The 15,868-nt window shown below is 33.7% G+C and overlaps 2 protein-coding genes across 2 annotated transcripts in view; both read right to left on the bottom strand.

Annotated features, from left to right (window-relative positions):
• LOC112904428 (histidine-rich glycoprotein-like) overlaps positions 1-2,695 on the bottom strand; it is a 3,949-nt gene extending 1,254 nt beyond the window's left edge. The window contains exons 1-2 of the mRNA XM_025974443.1: positions 2,684-2,695; positions 2,336-2,587 (exon numbers count right to left, since the gene is read on the bottom strand). Of these exons, the coding sequence (XP_025830228.1) occupies positions 2,336-2,587; positions 2,684-2,695 (264 nt within the window). The remainder of the gene's footprint in view (positions 1-2,335; positions 2,588-2,683) is intronic.
• A 3,910-nt stretch (positions 2,696-6,605) lies between these two features.
• Positions 6,606-8,041, bottom strand: LOC108735400. Its single transcript, XM_018467342.1, has 2 exons — positions 7,960-8,041; positions 6,606-7,418 (listed from the first exon to the last, which is right to left on the bottom strand). The coding sequence occupies exons 1-2, from the start codon at positions 7,990-7,992 to the stop codon at positions 6,624-6,626; spliced, it is 828 nt and encodes a 275-aa protein (XP_018322844.1). The 5' UTR covers positions 7,993-8,041; the 3' UTR covers positions 6,606-6,623.
• Positions 8,042-15,868: the final 7,827 nt, after the last annotated feature.

The following is a 15,868-nucleotide window of genomic DNA, read 5'->3' as shown; positions in this document are numbered from 1 at the left end:
CTTACGATTGAAATTAATTAAATATTAGAACTCATATTGGTACGCTTAGGTTTACCTACTAAAATTCAAAACTACTCTAAACTTGTGACATTTCCTTTACCAGACAAATTATTGTATTACAATAGCATTCCCTCGCTTATTACTAATTTCACCTTTACAACCGCCGAACTAATAAAATTAATGTAATCGATACAATTTTTATCAAAAGTACTCAATAATAGATAAAACAGGTATCTCCGAAATTTTTATTTTTAAATGATCTTGTTTGAAAATTTAGAAATCATTACAAACATATATAATATTTTGGAAAATTCGAAAAAAGTTTTCTTTCAGTTTTTCCTATGTACAATACTATTTTATTGTAAACACACTATTTACAACACTCTTATGATAATGGCGTAAATGCCGAAACGTTACTATCAAGATCTAAATAAAAATTACGAAACAAACCAAGTGTTTTTTTACCAAATATAATTTTCAATACGTTCCCATTTTTAATTTTGTATGAAAATTTAAAAAGGGCTAACAACCACTTGAAATAATTAACGAGTTTAATAACACAACTTATAATTTAATGCTTGAAATACGCAACCGCCCACTAACTTAATAATATAACCATTGGCCAAGTGTCGTCTTCGAAATCAAGAATAAAATGTTTAGGAGAACATATCTGGCGAAGTATTGGAGATGGCGCAGAATTTTTTTCACCAACGGTTGACCCGTTCCGCCCCGTGTAGGAAAAATTTAATTTCGAAGAAAAAAAATATAATCCTTTTTTAAAATTTTGATTTTTTCACCAACACCGAATGCGACAGCAGATGGACCATGACGTTCGCACTGAGGCGGGACATCAGTCTGTAAGAGAATTTTTCCTGTATAGGTCCTACCGTTTTCCGCGGTTAAAAATTATTAGCTCGGCAGATACAAGGCCGATCGGTACCAGACAGGGCTCGTTTGAAGCCCAATAAATGTTGCAAGTTTTCGACGGAAACGGTTTTGAATACTGACATTTCTGATCTGAGCTACAGCACATCCAATTCGTGGAATTTTCCCTATAGTTCGTTTTAGTGTTTCCCTGAGTTCACGGGATAACCAATATTTTCGGACTGAGTGATACGATCGTCATGGGAGTATTATCAACATTTTCTAAAGATACTATTCACTGCGTCGATAATGAAGGCGCCCAGTTACGAGATTCCATTTTGTAGTTATAGCTATCGGAAGATTTGGCCAAAAGGTAGATATACGCAACTGTGCATTAATTTTATTGCACAATAACATCTGCAAGACCGTTTTCAAAGATATTATCAGTCATAATTATTACAAATAGTTACCTACAATTACAATTTATTTATAATAATTGTTAACTGACTAACGGAGTATGTAAAGCTTTTTACCCAAAGCGACACATCGGTTGTTAACTTTACAATTAAAAAACCTTTGAACCCGATTTAGTTTTGGTTCTACACATTATGTACCCTACATCTGATTAACTACACTTATAACGAGGTGAAATTAGTTTATTTACATGTCGAAAATGTAGGAGGTAATTTTTGGAACTAGATTCTGATTCTCATTTAATATTAAAAGAATTGTTTAGGTAATTCTTTTAAATAGAAATGTATAATGTCTTACTAACTGTCATTTGTTGTGTGGGATTTTTTAAATTGTATGAAAAATAATAAATGTAATACATGTAAGTGATGTAAAAGTAGGATTACAACTAAAATGTAAGAAAAGGCAGTAAAAGAACTCGAAAAGGTCACCCATATTCGATATTTAGGGAATCGAATAACTCACAGGAAGATGGGCGCTGCGGAAAGGAAAATGTTTGTAAGATATGGTATTATAGAAAATGACATACATGTCAGCACATCTTCTCAGACATGAAGGGTTAGTTGGAGGGACATTGGACGCGGAAACAGAAGTTAAGAGGGACAAAGGTAGGCCTAGATTAGATTACTGTTCTCAAATCATTAGTGATGTAAGTTGCCCTAGTTGGAGTGATGTGTGTCCAACTAGTTTTTAGACCATATACTATTGGTGATAGATAGCTGTAGCAGTCACGAAAATGATAATTACGACAAAACTATCTATTAAACCATGAACAATCTTTCTTATTTTATTCTTTTTTCTTTTTTTTTAATTCCTTCTTATTGCAGTTCTTGCTTTGTAGAAAACAGGCAATTTTTATCAACAAAAGAAACAAAATTACATTTAATATAAAAAAACTTTATTATAACTTATCGCAAACTTCTTTCAATTATTATTACATAGATAAATAATTCATTTAGTGGTGGTGATGGTGAACAACTTCATGGTGTTCAGAGACAACATGGGGATGTTTGATTTCGATTTTATGGCCGAATGAAGATTTCTGGTGGTGGTGAACTGGTTCTTCGTGGTGATATTCGTGGTGAGCTGGAGCTTCGTGGTGGTGTTCTACTTTGGTGGGGTGGTTGATGTGGATTTTGTGACCGAATTCAGCTTCATGCTTGTGTTCGATGACCTTTCCATGGATGGTTTTGTACTCTACCTTCTTCTCGTGGGCGTAGACAATTGCCACAAGGGCGACCAAGATAAGTACCTTCATGAAATAATAAACAATTACATATATATACCACAAAAAATAAATAAGAAAGCTACAAAATTTGTTTCTACTTATAGAATTGTTTATACTTACTTTGAAAGACATGTTGAAGTAATTGTTGATTGAAGATGTTTACCAACTGATGAAGAACGTACACAAAATTCACTTTTTATACTGAAAAGGTAGAAAGTGTCCCACCACCGAACGAGTTATTTAAAATAAGGCATTAGCGATATTGACGCCTAATAGTTTATTAATGAGCAAATGCAAATCTATAAAATATTATGTATATTTATATAAATTGATATTTAGTACCTGCTTTTAGGGTACCAGTACACAATTTCATGAATATAAAAAGTGGTAGGTATTACCACAAAAAAACACACACACACAAGTATAATTGAAGCACAATAATTACCTCGTTACATGCTGACGACTTGTTCATGTGATACAGCAATAACAAAATAAGAAATAAATTTATTGACGATGAAATTATGCATGAAACATTTTTTAATTTAATATAATTACAAGAGCACTCTTTTAATTTCAAATATTTAATATTAACTTTAAAATTCCAAAAAGGCCGCAAAACAATTGCAGTGTTACAATTAAAAACTATTCAAACGTTTTCTTGTTATTGGAAAAGCACTAACTTACATACAGTTACAACGAGCACCAAAAGTAAATTCATTGATTTACAAATAGCATTTTTATTTTTTTTTAAACCGTTCATCATCATCATAATATCGTTAATCTTAAGACTGGTTGGACACCCACCTCCACTCTTTCATATCCTGAGCTAATCTTCGCATTTTCCTAAAACTAGAACAAACCATATCCTTAACTATTTGCGAACAGTAATTTAATATACGTCTACCTCTACTACTTTTAACTCCTGTTTCTGCCTATAATATGTCTCTGACTTGACCTTCACGCCTGAGAAGATGTCCTATCAATTTATCTCACCTATTTTTTATTGACTTCCAGAGCCCTTTGTTCTCCTATTCTTTCTAATACCTCTTCATTTCTAACCTTCTCTATCCACGGTATCCTCATTATTCTTCTGTAACACCACATTTCGAACGCTTGTAACCGTTTCTTTTCTTTTAACTGTTGTCATTACAAAATAATTTAATAACACAACTTGTAATTTAAAGGTAAAAATACGCAACCGTCCACTAATTTTATTGCACAATAGCAACCGTAAGACAGTTTGCAAAGATATAATCATTGTTATTACAAATCGTTATTTACAAGTATAATTTATTTATAATAATTGTTAACTGAATAACAGAGTATGTATTATCAAAAAAACCTGTCCTGAAAAAGCTTTATACCCAAAGCGACACATCGGTGGTTGATTTTACAATTAAACCTTTCAACCCTATTTGATTTTGATTATACCCTTTATGTACGTTATATCTGATTGATAGTACTAATATTGCAACGAGGTAAAGTTTGTCTATTTGATTTCGAAGAATGTAGGAAGTATTTTTTGGAACTAGGTACTGATTTTGAATTAATTCAAATTAATAATTTAATAGTAACGGTCAGGAATCTAACTTAAAAAAAAATTGAATTAATATTAAAAAAAAATGTTTTCTTATGACTACGCTTCTGTATAGTAGGTAATTATTTTAACTACAATTGTATAATGTCTAACTTTTATTTATTTATTTGTTATATGTGCTTTTTTTACTTTACATGAAAAAGGTAGTAAAAGAACTAGAAATGGTCACCGACATTCATTTAGGGAATCAGATAACTTACACGAAGATGGGCGCTGCAGAAAGGAAAATGTCTCTAAGATATGGTGTTACAGAGAATATCATAGACAAGCTCATCTTCTCAGGCATGAAGGGTTGGTCAGAGGCACATTGAAGACAGAAACAGAAGTTAAGATGGACAAAGGTAGGCCTAGATTACTGTTCTTAAATCGTTAATGATGTAAGTTGCCCAAGCTGGAGTGATGCCTATCCAACTAGTTTTTAGACCATATACTATTGATGATAATCGGTACAGCAGTCACTAAAATGATAATTACGACAAAACTATCTGTTAAACCATGAAAAATCTTTCATTCTTTTTTGTTTTTCATAATTCCTTTTTATTGCAGTTCCTTCGTAAAAAACAGGCAATTTTTATCAACAAAAGAAACAAAATTATATTTAATATAAAAAAACTTTATTATAACTTATCGCAAACTTCTTTCAATTATTATTACATCGATAAATAATTCATTTAGTGGTGGTGATGGTGAACAACTTCATGGTGTTCAGAGACAACATGGGGATGTTTGATTTCGATTTTATGGCCGAATGAAGATTTCTGGTGGTGGTGAACTGGTTCTTCGTGGTGATATTCGTGGTGAGCTGGAGCTTCGTGGTGGTGTTCTACTTTGGTGGGGTGGTTGATGTGGATTTTGTGACCGAATTCAGCTTCATGCTTGTGTTCGATGACCTTTCCATGGATGGTTTTGTACTCTACCTTCTTCTCGTGGGCGTAGACAATTGCCACAAGGGCGACCAAGATAAGTACCTTCATGAAATAATAAACAATTACATATATATACCACAAAAAATAAATAAGAAAGCTACAAAATTTGTTTCTACTTATAGAATTGTTTATACTTACTTTGAAAGACATGTTGAAGTAATTGTTGATTGAAGATGTTTACCAACTGATGAAGAACGTACACAAAATTCACTTTTTATACTGAAAAGGTAGAAAGTGTCCCACCACCGAACGAGTTATTTAAAATAAGGCATTAGCGATATTGACGCCTAATAGTTTATTAATGAGCCAATGCAATTTTTTTTGAAGACCGACTTAAAACGATAATTATTGTAATTATTTCACTTGAAACAGATTACTCGAAATTAACAATAATAATAATAATAATAATTAGGTCTCCTAATGACCTGTTAATTTAAAGAAGTTTTTCTAAGAATTCGGTTCGGCTTTTTATGGTTTTGTCTTGTAGAGGAAAGTTTGTATAGTTAAGCAATTTGGGATACCATGTTATCTCCAAACCTATTAGTTTTTCTGTAATAAAAACCACAAAACAATAGGACATAAATTGATTCTGTGTTAAGCACACAGTTGAATTATTTACTAGTAAATTATGTCTTTTGTGAAATAGAACTTTTTTTTACTCCCTTGCAAACTGTTAAAAAGATAAGTAGTTAGCTTACGATACTTAGTGTAATTTGTCGTTTCGTTCCAATCACATATCTTGAAATATACAGGTTGTCTAATTTTGCATAGGAAGGGTACCCTAAAATTGGATATTTAAAATGAGGAACTTAATTAAATGTTAGGTTTTAAAACGTGTTTAGTGGTAGAACATTGTGTGGTAGTATAAAGTTTAATCTTTGCTTTAAAAAATTGGTTTCTAATCTTCGATAGGGTATCCAATTTATGGAACCCGTTATTTAAATTTGAAAATTTTTTATTCTCTATATGATTCAAATAAATATTTATGTATACATATCGTATTTTAGGATTTTCAAAAGCGAAATTAAATATTTTTTTGAAATTAGCAAAAAAATTTTACTTTAATGTTTTATTTATTACCGTAATTAATTATTAACGAATAACTCCTTGGACGCTCCTGGTTTTAATGCGCATTTAATGAAAAAATAATGTCATTATAATTACCTACTCAAAATCGAAAAGAAGTGTTGTATGGTGTATGCAATAACAGAGTCGATTAACCAAAATGTTTAAAAAAATAGTTAAAATTATTTGCAATTTTAAAGTAAAACGGCTTATTTTATTATTCTAAATCTCATTACAAAACCAGTAAGTACAAAATTTAACATTGTAAAAAAAATTGTTCATTTTTGTGATACGTTTTTTTTTTAATACCTTTCCAATTTCTTTCATGAAAATACGGAAAATTAAAATAAAATAAATATATTTACTTTCTCTACAGTAATTACAATTCCATAATTAGAATGGATTGTACGTACATATTTACATACATTTACAATAAATAATACTAATACACGTATTCTGTTACATCAATTAATCAATAATTGTAATAATTAGAAGCACTTGGCATTCTTTCAACCACTTTAGAAGATTTTTGCATCATATTATTCGACTCTAAAACTTTACTATCCAAAGGTTCTCTCTTTACTACGGCATTAAAACCATTATGGGCGTCAGCACTATACTCCACAATTCTTCTATAACCATCAGGATCGATTAGGGAGTAACCCCCAACCACCACGTCGTTTTTACGTGATTCATGTTGAGTTTTAACGTCACCAGTATGATGATCTTCTACCGAATACGCAAACTCGTAGTGAGGCTCGCGATGGGCAAAATAATATTCATCTTCTTTGTTAGATTTAGCCATTTTGACAACTGGGGTCTCAATCTCAACCGATTTAAACTTCTGGGGAACTTGAAGGGCGCTGTAATAATAATTTCTCACAGATGGCACGAAACCAAATTTCGTTATATGTTCATCAGGCTGTATGCGATTGTTTTTCGAAACACTAAACTTGTTTTCATTTACTGCATTCGGTTTCGATTGCGCGTAGACAATTTTGGGAACTGATGACTCTTTGGGAAGAAACTGGGGATAGAACGAAGATGATACCGGAGAATCTTTGACCATTAGACTGGCATAGGGAACTCCAGCTGTTTGCGATGACATTTGCACTGTGCTGGGATGAGACATGTCTTTTGTGAAGTATGAGTTGGATAGATGGTCGATACCAGGGGAGTTTATCGAATTATAAGCAAACGATTTGGAGGGAGATGCTGGAACTTTAGCCGCGATGATGATTGAAAATGTTGAGACCACAAGGAAACACTATATTATCCAATAAACAATTAGAATAGGTGTTTAACTGTCTTGTTAAACAAGGCATCTAAGTTATCTAAGAAATTCAAAATCAAATTGTCCTTCTTCCAACTATAAACATTCCTAGAGCAGCTGTAATTTTTTAAGTTTTGTTAATTTTCAGCTGTTTCCAGATACCTCGTTAGAGGTAATTTAGAATGACATGAACCTTGACCATGGGTAACCAGTGACAAAATTCGGTAGGTAACAAAAGTATTTTCAAAGCAATTCCTTGATTTTCCTTTTTTAAAAGAAGCAAATCCATTTCAGTTAGTATCAATTCAGCAACTTTCTTCAAGAGGTTCAGTGAGATCTATATGCATTTTTTGAGACTGTACCGCTCGCTACGTGAAGGCCCATGTCATTCTAAACTACCTATACTAAATTTAGGTAAAATTATAAGTTTGAAACACTTAAAACATTGCACATAATTGTGAATACCAAAGACCATAAACCACTTTTAAAAAATATATCCTTTTTCTAGTAAAATACATATTAAATATTCACTTACCGTTATAGTCATTTTGACTTCTAGTAGATGCATGTGAATGTACTTACAATTTTTGCAAAAGTACTTGGAACAATAACGACCGAAAACGGGGGTGCCATAGTTTTTATAAGAGTACAGAGGGGTGTGGTAGAGGCATTTACTCTATTGACCCTTTCACTCATTTTAATCCCACGCAAGTTGTCTATTCATTCCACTGCAGACACGTAATTATTTTTAACGATCATTTCGCAATTTATAAATCGATCAGTTAATTGCTCTGCTGCCGACAATTCAGAGATAAAAAACTTTCATTACACTGATGTTATCCTATCGCAATATCTGATACGATATAACCGAACATGTACTATATCAGTTATTATATTATTTTATCGGCAATGCACACTATGAAAGAACAAGCGAAATACTTCTCATTCATAACTAAATACAAAGGGCATAATATAAAAAGCGTAAGATTCGATATCGATTCTCAAAGAATACCTATATATATATATACATATATATATGTGTATTCTTAAAAGAAATAAGGATAAAAGATTGTCCTTAAGGAGAAAGTTTCAAAAATTGATCGACAGTCTCTTACTGTACCAATATGTAACATTAATATAAGCTTCTTACCCTGGATGTATTTATATATATCCGGTATCAGTTTACCCCTTTTTGGAATAAAACATATTTTTCATAATGTAATTCACTCTACTGTCCCGTAGGGTTCAATTTTTTTAGGTTAATTTGTGAATTAATAGCATACAAATAAGAATGTACATGTAGTTATTTCGGTATAACACACATAGTTTAATTTTGTTTATAAATATGTACAGATTTTAATTAATAGTACCTAATAAATTCTAAATACGTAGATAGAGAAATATGTCTGTTATAATAAGTTTATAAAGAATTTCGTCTTCATTACTTCACCTTCCATTATCTACAATACAGAATTTATCTTCGTTCTAATACCATACTTAAAAAAGTCGATTGTAAATAGTTTAGGTTAAGATAAACAATAATTATCTATTCTATTTTGAACTATGTAATTAATTATGAAACGTTACAGAATAGACAAACATTCCGATCAGCAGTGATATACATTCCGTTGATTTTATCAACTTATTATCGTTAACTCCGCTAATTACACAAGATATATACATAGTCCTAAGAAACGTGAGATTGCTCTAAATAATTTCTTCAGTTGTGTCACTAAAAAAAAAGAAAGAAGAAATACCTTTTTTAGCACAACCCTGCTCCTAAAGTATAATTTTTTTTAAGAATAGGTTATTTAGAATAGGGCTGAAGGATTATTTTTAACTATCGATTGTAGATTGTAAGAAAATATTCGATAATATAAATTATTGAGTTAAATTGTCGTTCGTAAGGAAAATGCATGTTAGTTATTGTTTATTTAATATCTTGTGATTTTATTTTGATGCATTTTTTAAATATAAATGCTTGTTATATATTTCGGAAATTTCATCTGTTACTTAATCTCCTTAATGTAGAGGAAAACATAAGGAATTATTTATAGAGATAATAACATAATCAGTGGTTTCGCACCTTGGAAATACAACTATTTAAGGGAAATTTCCCACAATTCCTGTGCCTATCAGAGAGGAATGCAACCTATAATTCTTTTCAGCAATAAAAAACAGGAGAAAAAGTGAGCAGAAAGTATCCCAAAAAAAACACCTCACCGTTCTATTGCCCACCACCCACCTTCCTCTCGCCGGACCATGTGTATGACCAGGGGAAAATAAATTTCACCATGCAAGCGCGTTTAGAATTCGGGACAGCGAATTCAATAAAATAACGGGTGCAGGGAAAAATCGTAGATTTATAAATTTAAGCGGACGGTGGTAATGTGCCTGACGGAATACAACCACTCACAAAAGCTAACAAAATTATACAACAGGTTCTGATACCTACTTTAACTATAAAATTAAATGTTATGTGATTATGCGAAATTCAATCTTAACAAAATGACCAGCTGACTTTGGGCAACTATAAGATGAATGTTAGGAAACATATTTTTTGTGTTCTAATATACAGGATGTCCACAATTTTTTGGCCAAACCATAGTTCAGGAAATAGAGAAATGAGAAAATATGAGAATAAACTTGCAAAATCCATAAAGAACCATGTCATCTGCCTCTGTGTAACCGCTCTCAATTTTCATTTTTCAAATGACACTCCTGATATTTGTACCACCACGCGATGCGATATTCGAAAATTAAACTAATAAACCATCTAATTAAAAAGTTACTAATCTTCTTTCGGGGATTCGTACCAAAACAGCCAAAATTGCGATAAAATCCTGATGGTTTAAAGTACAAACGTTAACTTAAATATTTTATTAACCTTAACTGTATTTATATGTAAGTATGTTTTGTAACAATTGGTAACCGTCTATTAGTAGGATACTTTGGAATATAGGGGCAAGGGTGGAAGCGCAGAAAGCGGAGTTGAAAAATCAAACATTGGAAAGAAAGCCAGCATAACCCAATCTAACCTTAATATAATCTGACCAAATCTACCATACATTGTTAATTTTCCAATATAATCCGTCTTTTACTAATCTTAATCAGAGGGTGATTGTCACCTATAATATAGTCCCTATAACGATATAAAACGACATCAAATGCCGAAACAATTTTACTAATAGTATCAAAATTGTTTGAAATATTATAATTTAAAATTAATTATTAAAATTTATTTTTCTTTGTTGTTACACCTACATGCATATTCGTGACCTACTGTAAAGCGCGGTTCTAAATCTATCAAAGTGTAATAATAATGACCGCAGTGTCCATTCTTCCAGAATTTTTAAAATTGACCACTAGTCAACGTCGACGGCAGACGTAGAGGCATTTGTATAAAATCCCGCCGCTGACGGAACAACCCTAACGTTTCTCGCTGCGATTTCGCTGACCGAAATATACATAAATATTTGTCAAACTCGACGCGAGATATTAATATCGCGGTTATCCTTTAAAGCGATTTCACCGATAATTCGTCGGACATAAATTCAGATTTGAAAACACCTGCAAAAAGGAGTTAAATACCGCGAGAAAATCTAGGCCATGAATCTGCTCAAAAATTTAAGTTTTACACTAGAACAATAAAATGAAATAAATCAACAAATTCTATATTTAACACCCAACTTCAGTCATTTGTCGTCTTAGTTTCTATGTGCCATATTGTACGTCTTTCTCGGTGACTTTTCTATTCTTTCATCAAGTAAATAAACGGAATAAAACTTTATGATAGGGAAAGTACCATAAATGGCGCAGTAAACGCCATCTGTAGTACGATGCTACATTTTAGGATTACGTATGCTCCAACGAGGTCCATTTAAATATATGGATATCTACTTGCTGAAACGAATCCCGGCGTAGCTAATCCAACCTGATAGGCACCTTACCATAATCGAATAAAATAATTCGAAGTGGTCTGTATTCTGTCGAAACTGCCAGACGCGGATCGCGATTTCGAACTTTTTGGATCTCATCAGCGCGTCGCAGACAGTTCCGACAGAACACAGATTTTTTTTATGTTTTCGTGGAAGAGGGGAAATCTTCAAAAGACACCCAGCCGTCCGTACGACTGGCTAGTGTCGGATTCCTGAAGAACAAAGACCAACTTTTACCTGCTGCCTTAACAGCGCGTTTTAGAAAATACCACAAATTGCGCGGTAAACGCCATCTGTAGTACAATGTTACATTGGTCCATTTAAATATATGGATATGTACTTGCTGGAACGAATCGCGGCGTAGCTAACCTCAACGTGTTGGGCACGTTACCATGATGACGTTATGATAAGATTCAACAAACATACGTCACAAACTAAAAAGGAAATCTGTTATTCCACAGGTGTGGACGGTAAACCACCAAATGGAAAAGCAAATATTGCTTCAACTTTCGGGTGGGGCGGACGGGGGTTTGTCGTAATTCTTTCAGATTTCTTAACGGGAGGGAAGCCCCGGCCGGTAGGTACTCGAAGCGCACGGGGTAAAAAAACAGACCTTTTTGTATGTCGAACATGAGGGCCAACAAAGGCAATTAGACCGATTACAAAAGGGAGAATACTTGTACGGTTTTATCCGGATCGTGTGTCAATCAGTTCAATTACAATGTTTAAACGCAACAAAACCTACTACTATCCCTCCCGGCCAGCTTATCTCGATCGTCTTGGAAACATCTCTCCCACGCGGGTACGAAACTGAAACTACACTTGCACCCTCTCTGCCTTTTTATCTATTATACGATCGATTTTGATACCTGCACTCACCTATCTGTATTGCTTGAAGTTACTCAAGTCTCTCCGAATCATTAGAATAAAAAAATAAACGGAGAACTACTTAGGGTACAGGTAAATAGATCGAATTATTGCGTTTGATTTCTTGATCAAAAATTTATTACCTACTATCAACCATACACAAAACGAAGTTCGTGATTTCGATCTCCCGATAAATTAGGTACCGACCAAATGGAAGAAGCTTCTAAAGAGCTTTCGCGAGAGCAGCGTTACCCGCCACGGGGAAGTCCCTGTCTTTACTATTCAGTACAAAATATTTAAATTTAGCACATTTTTGTACATTCTGGTACAATTAAAAAGAAAAACCCTGGCAACAATTGAAAAAACTCCGATATGCCTTTTGGATTCATCTTTTTTCGAAAATAAAAGAGAAATTTAAGTCTTTACCTTACTCAAAGAAATGCCTGGTAACTGGAGACATACCTGGAAACAAGAAAATTATGTTAGTTTTCAGTAAATAAACAAAAAACATTAAATTAAACTAATACAAAGAAGGGCATGGCTAATTAGTTAGACAGGAAGGTGCATACCACAATATGTAATAAAACAATATGTCGAATTTTTGATGTAGTATCCATAAATTGACACTCAGGTCACTGGTACAAAGTTGTTATTTAAAACGTACTTACGCACTATGTTAGTAGGTCAATTAGTAACCGTCTAATTAGCGAAATCAATAACTATAACAATCAATGATAATCAACTCAAGAAGTCGAGAATCTCGAGTGGAATACAAAATTACAAAGATGCAGGGTGGTGAGGCGGCTTACCGTCTTCACTCACCCTGTGATACTTCCTTGCCACTTCTTCGTTCCTCAGTTAGCTAATAAGATAGGCTAGGAATATTGGCGTATACGTCCAATAAATAAATTCTTTATAACATAAAATTTGCTTATTTACGATAACACAGCATTTTTCAGAAAAATTTCAGATGCTTTTTGCGATTTCCATCTCTAATTCTTATGTCAATGGCATACTTAGGTATTAAATATTCACCCCAACAAGTCCATTGGTAACTAGATACGTACCTTGGCAAGGGACTGTTACACAAATCCTCAAGCCCTCGAATCAAAGGACTAAAGAAACAATAATAATTCCAATAAGAAAACATAATAATCTACGTTAAACTGATACGGAAACGCAATACGGTCCAATTGCAGTGGCGGCTTGTAATAATAATAAATAATAATACGATACTTATCTTTTGTTACAGCTTAAGTATTATGTGCATGGTACCTATTACGTATATACATATATATATATATATACATATAAAGGGCCTACGTTAAACTAAGGGCTCGGCAACATTGTCGTTATATTGAGCAATGATACTTGTGTCGAGGTGTTTCACAATTGGTGGATTAGCCTGGCAAATTACACAGTCAGACGGCCATCATCGTCACCCATTCTATAATTTTGACAGTAACACTACACCTATTCGAACAAAACGAGCTTACCCTCTACACGTCTTATTTACTTATATGTATATACATATACAGTTAAAAAAAAACAGGGCATTGTTCTTGGTACAAGCAAAAGCTCACAACGAATTGTGGATGCCAAACATTTACGTAAGTAGGGAAATCGATTAGCAATTCAATTAACTCTTGTGTAAAAGAAGAGAAAAAGAAAGCAACTAAGCACTTTCATCACACCTTCGGAGCAGCGGGGTGGTAGAAACGATTCAGACCAACCCCTGTTAGTATTTACAGTCATCATCGCCTTTGGATCGGGCTGCAATTCGCACCCGCTAAGGAATTCACACTTTCTTTCTCCGACACGTAATCATCATCATAAGATCGCCAGTTCTAAGACCAGTTGGGTACGCACCTCCACTCTTTCCTATCCTGAGCTAATCTTCGCATTTCATTAAAACTAGAACAGCCCACATCCTTAAGTATTTGCGAACAGTAATCTAATGTAGGTCTATCTCTACCCCTCCTAACTCCCGTTCCTGCCTCTAATATGTCTCTGACTAGACCTTCATGCCTGGGAAGGTGTCCTACTAACCTATCTCTCCTATTTCTTATCGACTTCCATAGAGTCCTCTGTTCTCCTATTATTTCTAATACCTCTTCATTTCCACGGTATCCTCATCCTTCACCTGTAACACCTATGATCTACAAAGTAAAACAACTAACAACTTTCATTGCACTTTTGGGGCGGTGGTGTGGTAAAAATGGTACACACCGTCCCCTGGCTCGAGCTGTAATTTACACCCGTTAAGAAATGTCACATTTTCTTTTTCCTTGACGCGTAATATAATACTATAATAGTTGCTTCCTAACGTTTCGCTAGCACGAGTGGCGAACTTCTTCAGAGGTTGGATCACCGATTCACCTACTGGCCGCAAATGCTTTTACCAATTTGTCACTAGGATAGCAGTCTTTTTCCAATTTCCAAATTAACCGTTAGCGAGCACAGATGTGATTTCTTCTTTTATTTGCATTCGTTTTATGTCCCTAACAAACGGATTATCGTTACATGCGGACTTACTATAGGCGTTTCTAGCTGCAGGCAATAGACAAATGGGGATAGTTAAATTGATAAACAATCGTCTTATAAGGGTTGCTCTTGTTTTGTGACTCCGTCGCGCGTCGTTCAAATGGAAATAGAGAGAATTTCTCCAAAGACGAAGAGAGCCCTTGCTATTTTGCAATATTCAAAGAAGTTGGCGTCTTTGAATAGATGTGAAAGTTGTAAACCACCCTAGCAATTTCCTTACATTCCGGACGTTGAACGTCAGCGGCAATAATTCACCACCGATGGGGTAGATCGGCGGTTAGGTGTTCGAACGTTCCATCTCAAATTCTCAACGGATGATGACATGTACCTATTTCACCGTCGCAATTTCCATTCGATCAAATCCGTTAAACACTAAACGAACTTATACCTACTGCTTGTCGCATTAGTTTATTGCATACGCTGTTTCACAATTTTTCTCAATATCTTCCAACAGAATCATTTTATTTGGTTGTTATTTAATTGATTATAATAAATCCTGTCAATGCAGCTTCAACTAAACCTAAATCTATCGGAAATACACGTATTAATGGACAACTAATTAATAAAATAAATCATCATTAAGATTGATTAGACATAGTGCACCTCTAGTTCTTCCAGAGGAACGTATAGTTCTAATATATATTTGCGAACGATATCGTAATCTAGATCTACCTCTCCCCCTCTTAACTCCCGTTTTTGTTTCTAGTAGATATGTAAATATGTCTCTTCAAGCCTGAGAAGGCATCCTATCAATCTGTCTCACTTACCACTTCCATAACCTTCTTTCTTTCTAATAGCCCTAAATCTAAGTAATGAAATTTTATTTACAAGGATGTTTAACAACTCGATCAAAAACTACCAGGCGCGGATCGCGATTTAAATTCTACTTGCTCCCATCAGCAGTTTCCATGATTCATGATAAAACCAAATTCTATTTGGTTTATTGTAAAACATTTTCGATTCAACGCACTAAAGCTGATAAATAGAATCAATTAATGCACTAAAGAAACAAACTGTTGTGACATACTGTTGTACATTAAGTGTGCGTACGAGGTCTGTTCAAAAAGTATCACGAATTTTTAGTTTTCGCGGGTT

This window comes from Agrilus planipennis, unplaced genomic scaffold (genome assembly GCF_000699045.2).
Source record: "Agrilus planipennis isolate EAB-ADULT unplaced genomic scaffold, Apla_2.0 scaffold40, whole genome shotgun sequence".
In the NCBI taxonomy this organism is placed as follows: Eukaryota; Metazoa; Arthropoda; class Insecta; order Coleoptera; family Buprestidae; genus Agrilus; species Agrilus planipennis.
The sequence above is the reverse complement of the archived record's forward strand: the minus strand, read 5'-3'. Positions and strand labels throughout refer to the sequence as shown.